General features: G+C 34.1%; 1 protein-coding gene across 2 annotated transcripts in view; it reads right to left on the bottom strand.

Annotated features, from left to right (window-relative positions):
• Window positions 1-4,402: 4,402 nt before the first annotated feature.
• LOC126821419 (homeobox protein Hox-B5) overlaps window positions 4,403-16,299 on the bottom strand; it is a 38,913-nt gene continuing 27,016 nt past the window's right edge. For both annotated transcript variants that reach the window (XM_050549839.2, XM_056101374.1), the window contains exon 3: window positions 4,403-6,381. In XM_050549839.2, the coding sequence (XP_050405796.1) occupies window positions 6,101-6,381 (281 nt within the window). In that variant the 3' untranslated portion in view covers window positions 4,403-6,100. The remainder of the gene's footprint in view (window positions 6,382-16,299) is intronic.

Raw genomic sequence — 16,299 nt, 5'->3', positions numbered from 1 at the left:
TCGCCAATGTGTACACAGGGCCTCGGCTAATGCAGGGATAGAACACCCGACCTCCAGGGTAGCGAGCCAGCGTCTTACCCACTTCGCCGCCGTGACCCCTCCAATTATTAAAGTTTCTGCTAAAGTATATAGCTTGATAGTATCACCTACTCGTCTGAGCAATACAAATATTTGATCTACCGCATTCGATCGGAAAATGTACCGTTTTGGCTTGACCTCATGCCATCTGTAGAACATCTATGACATTTTGTAACCAACTAATCTGTGACTAGTGTTATTGTATGTTTTTGCATTCATGTAGCTAATAGCTTTATTTTCTGTGTCAGTTTGTAGCCACTGTAATATGATGGGTAGGGGGCTTGCTAACTACAAAGCGGGACCCGGATTCGAACCCAGTGCTGGCCGCGGAAACGTTCCGCGAGATTTTCCAGCCTGATTTGTGTCGTCAATGGTGTAGGAGGGCTCGGTAAGAAAATTAACCATGGTATACCATTGGCAGCACGTTAAATATCCTCTGAAAATTGGGATTCAAAACTAGAGTAGGCTGTAGTACCCCTGTTCAGGCAAATCTGACCCGACAGCACATTGCCTGACGTATTTCCGTCTCCTTTAGCCCCGTTGATTCAGAAAAGTAAAACGTTAGACCCCATTTCATTTCTTTTTGTCCCCAGCTCATTTGTGACAGTGGTTGTTTATTTTTAAGATTCATGTAGCTAACAGTTTTATTATCTTTGATAGTTTAGTTTCGGTTTTGCCACTTATCTGCACACTTTCATTACAAATATGTATTACCTGTGATGTTTTGTTATTTAAACAATGTTTTTCGCATTATGGATGAAATGTTGTGCTTGAACGTGTCCTTTATCGGGATGTTTCTTGGTCCAGGGCAAACTTTTAATGTCACATTTGAGTCAGTAAGAATGCTTATCTCTCAAACTTTATTACATTTAAACACGACCCAAAATTAAATAACCGCGTTTAAATAACTGTTTTGTCGAAATGTAAGACTGCGTTTGGCGAAGTTACAGACTAAATTGTTTTAACCAAATGCTACCATTTTCGAATCTCCCTTCAACCATTTTGTATCTCGTAACTTACAAGTGTTTGGTTTGGTCGAATTTGTCTCTTAGGATTTTCAAATTGATCTACGTGTTTGGAGCAGAAAATGTATGTCCTTAGTTTTATTATTATACATCCGGGTCAAATCATATTTTATAATATTTTTGTATAATATTAACACAATTGAGAACCATTGCCTGAAACATTTTTTATAATAAAAATACATGTATATCCGTCTGTCTGATATTTTTGGGCTAGCTGTTGAGATGACTCCAGGATAATTATTATTCTGCAATAAATAAACGAATTTCTCTATCCAAACAACAATAAAGCCATTTAGTATTTGTTAGTTTACATCTCATGAAATAACAATTGCATTTCTAGAATTACATTGTAAGTTTCTTAGCTTAAAATAACTAATGTGTTTTGTGCCCAATTATCCAGTCGATGGACACACTATGTGTGTTAAAGCTGTAAGTTGCTATCTGGTTGCTCGCGTCTTAAATACGGGTTGCTTGACACGATGACAAGGAGCATGTTTTATGGACTTCTGGGCGTCCTTAGGTCATGCTATTCTATTTGACCTGATACCCCCAGATATTGTATTTAATTTCGGTGAGGGTATAACTACGTGTGAGTTATTCTTGTTCCACATGCGCCAAAGATAATACTCCCCAGGTGATCGAAGGTCCTCCAAAACACCACAATGGTTCGGACAGTTAGTCTGGAGTGCTGTCAAATAAATAGTCAAATATAAATTGACCACTACTTGAATCTGCAATTGAAAAAAACTTTCTGGGCACTATAGATCATTCCGCCATGACTTAACGTGTGAACATGCCATGTGAGTGAAAGTAGTAAATCGTTTACGCCTTGTACATCCAAAAGTCCGATGATTTATTTTATAGTTATAGAAACATGTCTGAAGAGTGTGTGATAATCTAACGTTTTTTTAACGTTTATATTTTAAGCAAATAAATGTAGGATTTCCAATGAACTTTGCCTGGGTACTTAATATTTTGTGTTTTATAAGACTGATATATTGGCTCTCCTCTGTTTGTTTTCAAATATTTACACGAAATATTTTGGATTAAATTTTGGTAGTGAGTTATTTCAAATCCACGTAGTTTAGACTTGCAATATTATTATTCATGCAAGTGGTTGCAAGCATTACCCATGGAGTCTACAACGATTTGTAATTTATTACTTGAAATTAAATGTATTATAAAATATATGTTGTTGCAAGGACTACTCTTATAGAGACTACCACGATTAGTCATTTGTTACTTTAAAAATAGTGGTAAGCTATTTGAAATTTATGCTATTTAGACATACATCTTTTAGGAGTAAACTTGTATACATTATTTACAGTGTTATTAAATGTACGTGGTTGCAAGTACTACCCTTGGAAACTACCACGATTAGTCATTTCAAAGTTGAGCCGGCGATTAATCCTTTAATGAGATAATAACTAACCACCAAATCGGCGGCTGTTTAACATTATATTTCAAATCAAATGACGGGGATAAGATGCGGTTTCGTCTCGACAACATTCATCACTCCATTAATCCTGTACAATCCTTCTCAACGTCTGGTAGTCCAGGCATCCATTTACATGAAACCATCGAGTCATTAAGGGCCAACTATTTACTCTCTTTTTTGACAATATCCTGGTCACTCATATTTTGACCTCTTTCTAAGAGGTTAACAACAGTAAAGCCTGCACATTAGTAATACTGGACAAAGATTGATAAAGGTGTTCTGCCCACTAAAGTGACGTGAATAATTCTCTCAGGGGTGTAAGTTTTGATCCACTTTTGTGAAGAGTTCTAGTTTCAGAATCGCTAATCTCTTAAAATGTTTAAATGTTATGAATTGATCTTGGTAACTTCTGTAGTCCATAATTATACTTTAATAACGCTATCTATATACGTTAACAGGATTAAAATGCCACCCTGTAAAATGTATATTCCCTTTTTAACATACAAAACTAGTTTCAATACCACAAAAAAAAAAAAAAAAAAAATGACGCTTTAGAAACGATTTGTTTGAATCGTTTATAATGTACACGTATATATAAGTAATAAAATACCGTCAAATTTCTGAATATATAAAAATTGTATTTATTTCTTCTTCTATTTCTAATCTTTGTACAAGTTCCTACTACTGACAGTCCTGATTATGCGGAAATCTACAATGCCAGATGTGCCTTTTTTAGTTAATTTATCAAAAAATATGATATTAGGATAAATAAAGTTACGTTAAAATTTCTTCTTACTGCGTGCTGCTTTTTTATATTTCAGAATTCATGACAAATAGTAGTTGTTAGGTAATTTTAAGGGTCGTATAAACCATCGTTCTTCAACGATTGTAAATTTCTTAATTTTTACGCTTAATTACATATTAATAAATATATATTTATTTCAGATATCTGGTAAAAATATAAAGTCGTTATTATCAATTTGTTTCTTCCTTTTGTTAAAGAGGGTAACAAGGTCGCGGCCGATCCATACAGTTTTCATACTTATATCACAGTATGATTTAAAGGGATGAGTTTCTCGGCGTTATTTCTTGTCTCAGTAACACAGTGAATAAAGTACTGTTTTAGTGGGAACAAATTCCATTTAATAATTTGAAAAATGCATAAAATTCAAAAGTTGGGAAAATATCTTTATCTCGAAATTACAGTTGGGAAATCAAAACTTAAAAAGACTGGGTTCTTTAAGTTCAAAATGCCAAATAGATTGTTCTTGGCATATAAAATGTATGCACCTAAATTCAACGAATGTAGGTATAACATTGATTACAAATCGATACAAAACGTAGGAGACAAACACTCTTTACTGATATATGGCGGGGCTCAATGCCCTTTAACGAAGTAAGGGGTCTGATTCAGATATGTTGATCTTACACAAATGCCGTGAGTTTAAGTACTGAGACACCGATTGAATCTTAGTAAAATTAAATGGTTTCAAACAGAACCGAGTTTTTTAGCCAGACCAAATAGCACAGGGCCTTGTTATCGACTTAAAACTTTAAAGAAAACACAAGTCGAGAGAACATCTAGGAATTGTTGATCTTTGAAATCGTTTTCTATATTACTGATCGTAAAACTAACCATTAAACAAAGCGTTAGCTACAATAAAACACGAATTACTAGGAATGTGAATGTCCCAAATAAATGAGAAGTGATACGAGGTGTTTCAGAAAGAGTACCACGACTAGTTCTTAACTGGGCAACATTTTGAACTAGCAGGCACCCTTTGGGAAATTATCACAGGCATCTATTTTAAAGTATTTTCCGACCCTCCACCCCCTCACAGCAAAATGACAAAGTAATAGCAACACAATTATTTGATTAAAATTAATAGATTTTTTTATTCCTCTTATTTTCGTAGACTTTTTATCTTGAAACATCGTAAGACAATTATGTGCTGCAAAAAAGACATTGACTATAGCTACTGACAACTATGACACACACAGACATAAAAACGTTTGACTCAGTTTACCCTGATATAAGTATAATTTCTCTCGTTTTATGGGAATTTCATAATAATATAATAATAATAATATCTATATTAACAATTAAATATTCAATCAACTTATTCCTAATTTAATTATCTATGTCATAAATTAAGTATTCATTCCTATGGACATTAAATTATAATGATAATTCATTCTGATAAGAAAACAAAATTATAGTCAATTCTGCCATTCATATCTACTGTGTAATACTGTAAAAAGGAAGATAATACTAAAATTGTATTTTGGTTAAAGACAAAACAAATAAATTTAATATAAATAGCCATTTGTCTTAAATTTTATTTCAAGAGACAATCTTACTAATATCCAAGGATAAAACTTAATAATTTCTTAATTTAATAAAAGTTTACTAATATCTTACATTATCATTGTGTAAATGTCCAGCTACAATTCTAAATTATAAACTCTTTGTTTGGTGTTAATGTTTAGAATCTCTTCAAAATCGACCTGAACATGTGTAAGGCTTTCATTTGTAAACTTACACTAATCGTAAATGCCATTTATTTCGAAAAAATTATATGAAATGAGCACAAAATCTGGTCTACATATAACGTAATCGCAGTTGTAAGCATACCATTCCTAACATGTATATTCCAAGATGTTATTCCAATTCGATTATCTTAGCTTTGAAAATTAGAATATTTGATAAGATGTGAGAAATAAAATAAAAAAATGCTGATATTGCAAACAAATGGAAAAACACCTCCATGATATGTTTATAAATCTTGAAAGGAATAAAGAAATATACAGGCAGTCACATTGAATTGTGGCATAAATACATAAAAACAAAATGACTATTTACATATCGAATAATTAATTAAATCTTACATGATAAATGACTAACACAAATTAAATTGAAACTTCCTGAATTAACGGCACCACCTTGGAAGCGAAGAATGTCTTTGGCTCATAATATGAAAAATGTCATAAATATCTCAGGGGAACTATATTTAAACTCTATACACAATTCCGGATTCCGGAATTATGAATACACATTAATTCAAATCCTATATAACAATAATCGGATTTTGAAATCGGATTTGCGCACCTAAAATTAGTATTCTCTCATGGGATATGCACAAATCCGGATTTGCGTATTTGTTAGAAATCTATTAACGATTTCTGTTAGCCATTCTCGGGGTAAATTTGAATTTTCGTATACGTTTGAAAATCAAATTAAATTAACGTAAATTTTTATAGAAGGAAAAAATAATATCAACAATATATGCTCCATATGGGTGTTTCATATAATAATGTCTTTAAGTACCGTACACAGTTTTACCCTTTTATTAATCGTTTCTGCCTCAACAACGCACCCTTGCTAGTTTAATTCACCAAATAATCTCCCGTGTCCTAATACATGGAATTGTATACACACACAGCCATGACGTAGAGCACAAACCGCCATTGCACGTGGGCCTAGTTCACAGTAACGAAAGGTCACAAATTGTGGTAACTTGACTAAATTTTAAAATCTTTAATTTTTTTTATGTTAAGTTCACTGTAACGATAATTTATGTTCTTCAGCAGCTTTTTCAAGCGCATTCGCCAGGTTCATGTTTTTAGCTATATGTGAAAGTTTATGATCTTTTTTCCATTTCATACGACGATTCTGGAACCATATTTTAATTTGACGTTCCGTTAAGTTCAGCGCATGCGCAATCTCTATACGCCGCCGTCTGGTGAGGTATTTGTTATAGTGGAATTCCTTCTCGAGTTCAAGGGTTTGATGACGTGTATATGAGGTTCTTGATCGTTTGGAGTCACCATCGTTACCATCTGAAACATATAAAAAAACAAATCAATGATCAGGTAAAAGATGAGACATGAAGAATACAAAAGCTACTTGTAGCGATATGGCCGCCGTCACACCACCTTTCATTGGCACATAAGACTAAATTAATAGTCTTTGATTATGTACTTTTGACAAAACTATTTTCAAAAAGAAAAGCGTCTTAGTAAATCCCAAAAATTTCAAAAGAAAGGTACATGTACACCCTTCAGATAAACGGAGCGATAGTTTTGGCCCGTGTTTAAGGCATTGCGTGGAAGGTAATCCTGGGAACCTGGCTACGAGCAGTAAGTAGTCCAGCAATCTGAAAGAGTGTTATCAACAAAACCATAACTGCTGTTTGAAACGGATGGAAGAATGACCTTTCAAAAGTTAAAACTCATTTATCAATATATTGTAGTTTTATTTTAAAATTATTTTAAATGTACAAGATGAGACACATAAGGCAAATTGTGCGGTCGATTATCTTCGATCACTAAAAGCGACAGGTAAGTGTTCTTTTATCTCAAATAATCTCGGCTCAGACATAAACTCGTACTAGTTTTATCATGTTCTACAAATCCAACATAATCAAAGATTTTATAACATAACTATGTATGTCGTGATTTTGGCCATTACAGGGTACCACAAAAAAAGACACCAGCGAGATACCGTGAAGAATTTATAAAAATAGTACCCAAAGATTCACTCACAGACAATGTGGCGGCAACCTTTGATGTATATAATGAGCGGCACCATTAAAGGTAATTTCTCACGAGCTCACGTGGACATTGATTTATTTTCTTTTAAGTGATTCCTTGTTTTCTCTTTCTCGTCTTCTCATTGCATTGTTCCAGGAATGAGCAATATTTCGTAAAAAAAATATTCCATTAGAAATTAACTCATTTAATTAACTTTAGAAAGTGCCTTTCTTTTAAAAGATTAGTATCAGATCTCTTAAAATATTCATTATTTTGTTCCAAATGGAAATCTGTTGATTTTAATTACATTTATTGTAAAGTCATTGCCAGAATTTTTAGCATTAGTTTCATACAAAACATTTCTCAGAACTGTATAAAAAAATAAAAAACATTATCATTTTATGTTCTTTTTGTTTTAATACATAATTTCGCACAACTACGTCAAAAACAATGATGTCAGTTGAAGAAGGCTTGAATTATATGTAGGGGATGTGGTAGCACACTGTACATTTAGCGCGCCACTTCATGACGATTTTGTAGGTACGGGATTAAATTGTAATGTGAGCATCCTTTAAATCTTATAAACAATATACATCATAACAAAATGTACTTTTATACAATCATTAATATCAGTGAAGGAAAATAACAGAGAGGGAGAGAGGAGAGAGAGAGTGAGGGGGGATGGGGGCAGAAAATTTTGTCATTTTATTAAGAAAGAAGACGACAGTTCAAAGAATAGACATTACTACTGTTAAACTAATCAGTAAATCAAATTAAACAACGAAATTACACACAATGCCATTCATTAAATAGCAAAAATGAAACCTGGCGTAAAATTACAAATTTCCTTTTCAAGAAAACTGTGTTTTATCGCCATACTGGGTTTAATTCTGCAGAAGAAAACGTGTATTTTGACGAGGATGCTGCTCGCCTCTTTAATCATGACTAAACTAATCGCAAAGCGCGGCACAGACCCCATACACAGATAAGACCTCGACCAGAGTTCCTCAACCAAACAAGCATCCGACCAATCAAATTTATTCTCCAGTCTGGGAAATCAGGTTGTTACGCGCGCGTGACAAAATATTTTCCTCGCTTCGAATCCTCCAATGGGGCAGCGCTTCAAGTAACAAAGAAAAACCATTTATATCTGCCTAAACTCTGTTCCCTTCCCTTTCGTTTTGCAATATTTTAAAGTCATCTTTGACAAGGGTCAATTTAGCCCTCTCTCCCTACTGTTCTACTAGTCTCAGGGGATACACGACATTTCCATTCGTCACTGAGAGATTTAATTACCACGTTGGCGCTCTCCGAGGCTAATTTTCTAAGATTTATTTTAAATTTCAACTTTTTTAATCTAAGGCAAGCAAACGGCGCCGACAGGTCCGCAGATCAATACGCTAACTTTTACTGATTAGACGCTGGTTAGAAAATTACTTGCATTACGTATTCCCTCTAATGTGACTATAGTATAACTGGATGTTCGATTTTTTTCTAGAAAGCCAGTCGGTAAATTCCGTCTGAGCGTTATAAAAGAGGTAACGGGTTAAATGTACACATTATCGTCTATAAACGATTTAAAATAGGAAGGTAATGATACAAGCACGTGGAATATATAATGCGAGAAACGACCAAATGATTTATTAGCCCGAATTTCACGGCGACAATGAAGTCAAATAATAACATGCACATTTTGTAAATTTATCAATTGAACCAAAATTTGGCCTATAGAATAAATTATCGCATTAAGTTTGATTGTACACGTGTATGTCTAAAGTACTGATTCCATTTCAATTATTTGCTACTTTCACACTTCAATTTAGCAAATGCAAAAAATGCTACGGAGTCTGCTTAAAAATCTGCAACAAAACTCCGAAAGCATGCCAATTAAAGACATAAATTATCCTACAAATTATATCATAGTATATTAAAAACCTAATTCTTAATTTTATGATAATTCGCAACATTAGTTTGTTTTCATATTGGCCACAAATATTATTCAAAATAAGGTTTAGCAATTTTGAATTCATTTAAGTTTTGTTAAAGTTATCGCCAATATATCACTAACAATTTCGAGAACCCTGTAGCTCTACAGATATTGAGCTTCATGTAGAAATGTATATGTATTCTTTTAGGTATTTGACAACAGAATGTGTCAAATACTATATTTGTTCGAGCAACAGAATGCCAGATACTGTATTTATTACGAAATGTATATGTATTCTTTTAGGTTTTTAGCAACAGAATATGTCAAGATTTTATTTATTCAAATAAAGTAGCTTTCTAATTTCCAGGCAACCAAAGCAAATACGGGAAGCGAAGTCAACGATTATGAGTGATTGTATGAGTTTGTTTCGCATAAAATATCTAATGAGCGAGGAAATCAGGCGAACACAGAACATGATATAAATATTGACAGGTGTTGTTCAAAATTTCAAAATCAATGACAAAACAGAATTATGTTTATAGAAATTGACTATGGTGGTCGACAGCTTGGCCACACATCGACTCCCACTTAGCTTCACTTCATCTTAATAAGAAATACTTTCTTTTCACAATCCAAATTTTGTTACTGAATATAGTCATGTGTCGATAGATTTAAAGGCGTACAAGGAAAGGGTAATTGGAAATCGAAAATGTTTCCAAGAACTCATTTTGAATTTGCATCCATGCACACTAAAATCGAAATTACCCAAAGAGAAATCGTGCAATTTATGGATCTCAGGATAAGAAAATTGGACAGATACGAAAGTTGCCTGATATACTTCTTTATTGAGCAGGTGAACAACAAATAATTAATCAACCCTGTAGTTTCAAAATTCAATAAAAATACTACTCCCTAGACTTTTGTAAATAAAGAGAATTTTGCTTAAGTATGTTCCTCTTCACAATCTTAGAATTTATCTTCCATCCCAATAGTATTTTATACATCACGTCCCAATTCTAAAATAATACACCCTGTCCAATCTTGGAATTATGCATCCCGTACCAATCCTTTAACAATGTATCCAGTCCCAATCCTGTAACTACGCACCAGATATACCAATATTAAAATGATGCATTTCCTCCCAATTCTGAAATTATACACCCCATCCAATCCAGAAATAGTACATCCCACCCGAATCTTATATATCCTGTACCATTCCCGATTATGCTTTACGACTCATTCCTGAAATTATACATTCTGTCCCAATCCTACAATCATAATTATATCCCATTTCAATTCTGAAATTATACCTCCAAAATTAAGATGATAGCTTTTTGAAATTGAATAATGTTTTAATTATACAAAATCATTTAGATTCATACGTTTATCAGACTATCACCTTAAAGAAATTTCAATAAACTACAGCAGATCTTCCATTTATCTTCACGAATTAGAACCGCAAAGGTAGATTATAATACTAAGTGTGACAGAATCTACCTATTATGTACTCAAGATTCACTTAACAAGTCTCCGACTTGAATTAACTTTAATAAAGCCCGGTGGCTGTCAAATTACCGTTAAAAGGAGTAGCTTTGATAAATATGCAAAAATAATCGATATTATTAACTGTCTGATGACCTAATATATATTAATTCATTACATAAAATCCTTTTTAATTTAGAGCATGGTGTGTGTCTCAATACAGAGTATTATAGAGTTTAAAAACTTAGTTGATATTAAAGAAAAGATTTGACGCCATTGGCATCAATTTGTCCAAAACCAAAGATGGTCGTGTTAAGATTCGGTTGCCAAAATTATGTATGCTTATTAATAAATCAAACTCGGTGGTTTAATTCAAGGATGATTGGCGGTAATTTGAGTCGATAAGTTCATGAAAATGGGCCAATTGTCGACAATTCTATTCAACGGCTGGGCGTCCATCGTCGCGTATACTCACTGGGTGTCTACTTTTAATTTCTCGACCGTTGAACCTCTTCTGATACAAAGTGAAAATAAAGGATTTTCTCCGAACAGATCAACTTTCCATCTTCGTGTTGTGGCGTCTATTGTGGTTATGTCCAAAACCAGGATTCGAGTTGGACATGAGTTTCGATTTTATGATTGATGTTCCGGCTGTCTAGCCTCAAACCACTATTCAATGCAACATTGTTTTTATAATCTCCCGAGAGTCGTTAACTCGTCCGCTTAAATGATGCCTCTTATTTGGGGCTTAGTTAAGAATAAAATATGTATGACTTGTCGGATTTCGATGTGATAGGAGTCTAGTTGTTGCGTTGGGCAATCCACCCAATGTAATTACCACATCGATAAAGAGCACCTATCGATTCACAGTTCAGACTCATTTTTTTCACATGCTTAATATTCAGTTCTGGCAAAAAGACGTTTGTCAATTCACATGAAAATATTACGCATGCAATTATGAATGTTATATTAGCCGAGTGAGTAATTGAGGCGATTCATCACGCGAACCTCCCTGGGACTCCGGTACACCCCTAACCAGATTGAAGCAAATCTGCATTCATTATCACCAAGATAACCTATAACATCTTGAACACGGTTCTGTTTTTCTGCACTTATTTAATCGTTCGTCATACTCACGTCGGCGATTTGCGTCCAGATGGTGGTGTTTTTAGAAAACATGTTTATTATATTTATACGATGAAATTAGCGAAACTCTTTATTTTGTTCAAGCTAAATCGGCTAGTTAGACACCCTCCATTAACTACCACAAAAACAAACATGGACATTGCTTGCGATTTCTAGGCATAATGTTTTAAAGGTAATCTTCTTTCTTTTCGTGTCCAATATATTCTACAATCTAAAATTTTGAGGACAGTTTCAATATGTATCTTTCAAAATATGCGCTATAGAAATGTGTAATAGAGAGAGAGAGAGAAATGGAGATTAACGTCCATTCGACACAAACTAGGTCATTTCGGGACTAACATATGGTTCAATTTTATTTCAATAATTCGCTTGCGCGTAGGGGTCTTTAGCAATGGGAGGAAATCAGAGGACCTGGAGATAACCCACGAGGTTGGCCAAGCGACCCTACTCCTTGTCACGTACAACCGGGGAATCGAAACCACGCGCTAACCATTCGGCTACCTAACCCCACAAATGTGTAATAATAATAATAATAATAAGCATTCGCTTTTTTGTGGAACCCTAATTAGCATTGTTATAAATATGTCTACATACTGCTCTCATAAGAATATTCCAAATACACACGCCTTGCACAGACATAATAATCTTTGTGTTAACAGACCTTCATTTTTTGCGATTTTATATCAAAGATGGCTTAGTCATATGGCGACGGTTCATGATTCTGAATATACTAAATGGCCCGGCATACAATTTTTAAGATGATATAAATTATGAATTCACTAAAGTGATACGATGAAACCCGATATCACGCTTGTTTGTACCGGGCATGAATTACCCAGCAGGCCTTCACATATATTTACTTCCGCTCAATTTACCGATTTAGCACATTCTTGATTATCCAGACAACTGGTCTGTTAGGGTTATACATGATGACATTTTATGTTTGCCAACACGAAACGTTGGAGTCATTTTTCAATGAATCAAAAACAATAAGTCATGGAATGAACAATGAAATTTTCATTGACTACAGTTCGTTGATTTATAATTAAAACATTTACCTATATACAAATTATTAACATAATATTCTAAAAAAAACGCAGGTACTTCAATTTAGTAACAAAACAGTAACACTTTCATTAACATTAACAGACACATTCACTTGAATTGACATGTTTTTGTTTGTTGCTTGTAATGTCTGTTTAGTTTGTGTCTTGTCCGTAGATTTGTTTTATCGGTTTTTGTGGGTTTAGTGGAGTCCTACTAAACGTACTATTAAGGCAGTAAATATCCCATTTAATCAATTTTGCCCAATTAAAGAAAACATCCGCATGTTTTGTTGGAACAGTACTTTGCTGCTAAGATATCAAATCTCGGATCAAAACAATAGTGTCGGATATTGAGACCTATATTAATCTGTGTAACCATTTAAGTGTGATGTCTGGATATTGGAGTCTACAACGTAAAACCGAATAGACAGTTCACGCTACATCCTAATGTTGTCAATTACAGATGAAAGATAAGCGGGCAATGAAGCGGAGATTTCCCCGGTTCTACGCACAGACTTATAATAAAAGTCAGGGTATCAATACCCCATTAAGGACCACAAGGCGTGTACACAACTAATAATTTATCATATTACCCAGCAAGCCACCACTCTGTCTCTTCACACGATTCTGTTTTTATAGCAGTTTTACGTTAATGTGGTGAAAACCTTTCCATCGTAGACATGGTTTACTATTCGAGTTTAGTCCTAACGACGCCGTCTGCCCGTCTACCAGCAAGTCGCCATTTCGCTCCTTTAACTCGGCGCATAAAGCATTTCAACCCCCTCCCTGCCATCACGGCATGATTTTATCATACGTATCTCGTATATCAAAGAATAATCAGATTTGTTCTGACAACAAGGATTAACTTTCTTCATCGTGAATAGGCCCAGAAGTCCTTCCAAGATGGGTGATGACCGTATTCATGCCATACACGGATGGTGATTCTTAGAACGACTCCTTTAGGAAAATCAACGTAAGTAGCCGGCTATTTTCTATCATATAAGCCATTTCTTTGTTTCGTTCAAACATGAGGAATCTGAGTTTGATGTTTCCAATACTCTAAAGCCCACTGTCTCTAGTATGCTATGGGCATTCGCGTGCACGGCTCTTAAGAGTCGTTGCACATTCCCTTTAAGACAATCCACTTAAGTCATATTTCTACCTTGAAGTAATTAGATTCAGAACACAAACTCTTTTGCAAATTACTTCTAGCTCATTTGAAATGGAGACCAGAACTGATTACAGGATGAATTTCTTACTCTTAGTGAAAACAGACACGAGATGGTTATTAGTAGCTGAATTTTCGTGATTAATGTAACGAGTAATTCTTAATGGCGACTTGTTTGTGTCTGTTGTATGTATGCTCCGAATTGGGATACGAAAACGTTCAAGCCTCGTCCATTAACATATGCCAGGAAAACAGATATATCGCTCTTATTTTCTCACCTTTTGTAATAATTGCTTTGAAAAAATATATATGGCTATTGAATAGTACACATATATTAAATATTCGAGAAATACATCTTCAATTGTTGCATCCAATCATAGTAACAAAATACGAAACTATCGGAGATTAACCAATATACCAACTCAGGGCTATTTATATTTTTAGACGCCCTCAAGAAGATAAATTTGATGAACAGTGGGCAGTCTAAATGTAGCTTTTCCGAACAAGAAACCGACTGATCAAGAAGTATTGAATACAAAACTATCAGCAACGCACCAACACAGAGATCCAGGGCTATATCTACAGCGATTTTAAGCGATTTTTTTTTCACAGCCTCAAATAGATGAATTTGAATAGTGGTCGTCTAAATGTGACTTTTACAAAATACCAAACCGACTCTGTGATGTGAGGCCTATAATAGACAAGGCGATTACTCAAAAAGCCATAATAGATCATTACCCGACGGGATACACCATTTACATTTCAATTCAAATCCACATAAAAGAACATAGCAATAGAGAGCATAATTTATGCGACTAACATAACCTTACATTTCCCCCCTTTGAAACCAACTTTGCCCACTCTATGTAGCGCTTTTGGACAAAGATTGTTGAAAACGGTGAGACGGAAACTTTTGAACCTGTTCGTGGTTGTGTGTAGTATAATAGTTCTTCTCAACACGAAACACCTGTACGTCTTTAATACTAACATTTACAATAATATTCATATTCATGTATTTAGTCTGTTGGGTTTGTTGTTATGATATCAACAAAACCTTTGGTCTAGATCTAGATGACGTCTGGTTCATATAGACAGTACGGGAAGTAAGAATATGACATGGTGGTCCGATCTGAAAATTGACTTTGATCTTTCCGGAAAATTTAGTAAAGATATTCAGCTGCTTCAATTGGCTTTAGGCGATTCAAAATTTTAAATTTCAATGAATGGTTTTAAAATTGTAGCTGTGTTATAATGTCGTCTGTGGATGTACTGCTCTAAAAACTGAGTATTGAAAATAGTATGCGTTTAAGATGGCAACCTCCAAATATTTCAACAATTCATAACTCGATATTTATAGTGCTAGAAATATCCTACTAAATATTTAGTATAAATTTCAAGAAATGGTTTCCTATTGGTAGCAGTGCAGTATGTGTAATATCCTCTTTGGGCATGTTACTCTTACAATGGAGCATTTGACGGAAAATCTATCAATGAAATCTCTAAATATTTCAACAATTCATAACTCGATATTTATAGTGCTAGAAATATCCTACTAAATATTTGAAATAAATTTCAAGGGATGGTTTCAAAACTGTAGCAGTGTGATATTAAAATATTCTCTATGGGCGTGTTACTCTGACACCTGAGATAGCGTGTGTTTAAGATCACAATCTATCAATGAAATCTCCAAATATTTCAGTCCATAACTCGATATTTATAGTGCTAGAGGTATCCTACTAAATATTTGACATAGTAATTCCTCGATTGATGAATTGAATGCATACCATTTAGTAGACTGTAATATGAGCCATAAACTCTGTTGTAGTAATGTTAGATTTCTAAATGTTTAAATATTGAAAGAAATTCAGCTATAGATGTGACTATTATTAACCCTATCTCCATTGTCATCTTAGATTTATCGAGATGCGGATGCTAATAGTTAATAACGAAGGAAATATAAAAATAAATAAAATATCATTTTATCTTAGGCTTACACACTTCAAAGAATCATTGAGCTTAAAACTTGGAACGCTCCGACACCTTTGTGTGGAAAATTAGCCCATAAATCTGAAATATTTAAATAAAGATTACAGAAATTGCTCCGAATTTATCCTACCTTTGGAAAAAATATACCCCAAAAAGTAAAAGGATAAGGATCGCACCATAAAAAATCATAATCCAGTATCTGTCTTGTTGTTAAGGGCAAGGGGAAATTTTCATATTAGGAACTGAAGCCATAAATCTAAATCATTTTTATGGTCGCGAAACAAAACGCTTGTCAAACATGAAGAGGGATGCTAAGTCGACTCTTGTATGGATATGAGACTGATATCATCTTAATATTTGGCCATGCGATATGAAAAATGGCTGGATATCACACCTTATAACACGCCTTATTAAGACTTATACAGACCAGTGTGTTTGGACAAGTCTAGCCTATTAATATCATTATTCTC

The sequence above is a fragment of the Patella vulgata genome, chromosome 5 (assembly GCF_932274485.2).
Source record: "Patella vulgata chromosome 5, xgPatVulg1.2, whole genome shotgun sequence".
Taxonomy (NCBI): domain Eukaryota; kingdom Metazoa; phylum Mollusca; class Gastropoda; family Patellidae; genus Patella; species Patella vulgata.
The sequence above is the reverse complement of the archived record's forward strand: the minus strand, read 5'-3'. Positions and strand labels throughout refer to the sequence as shown.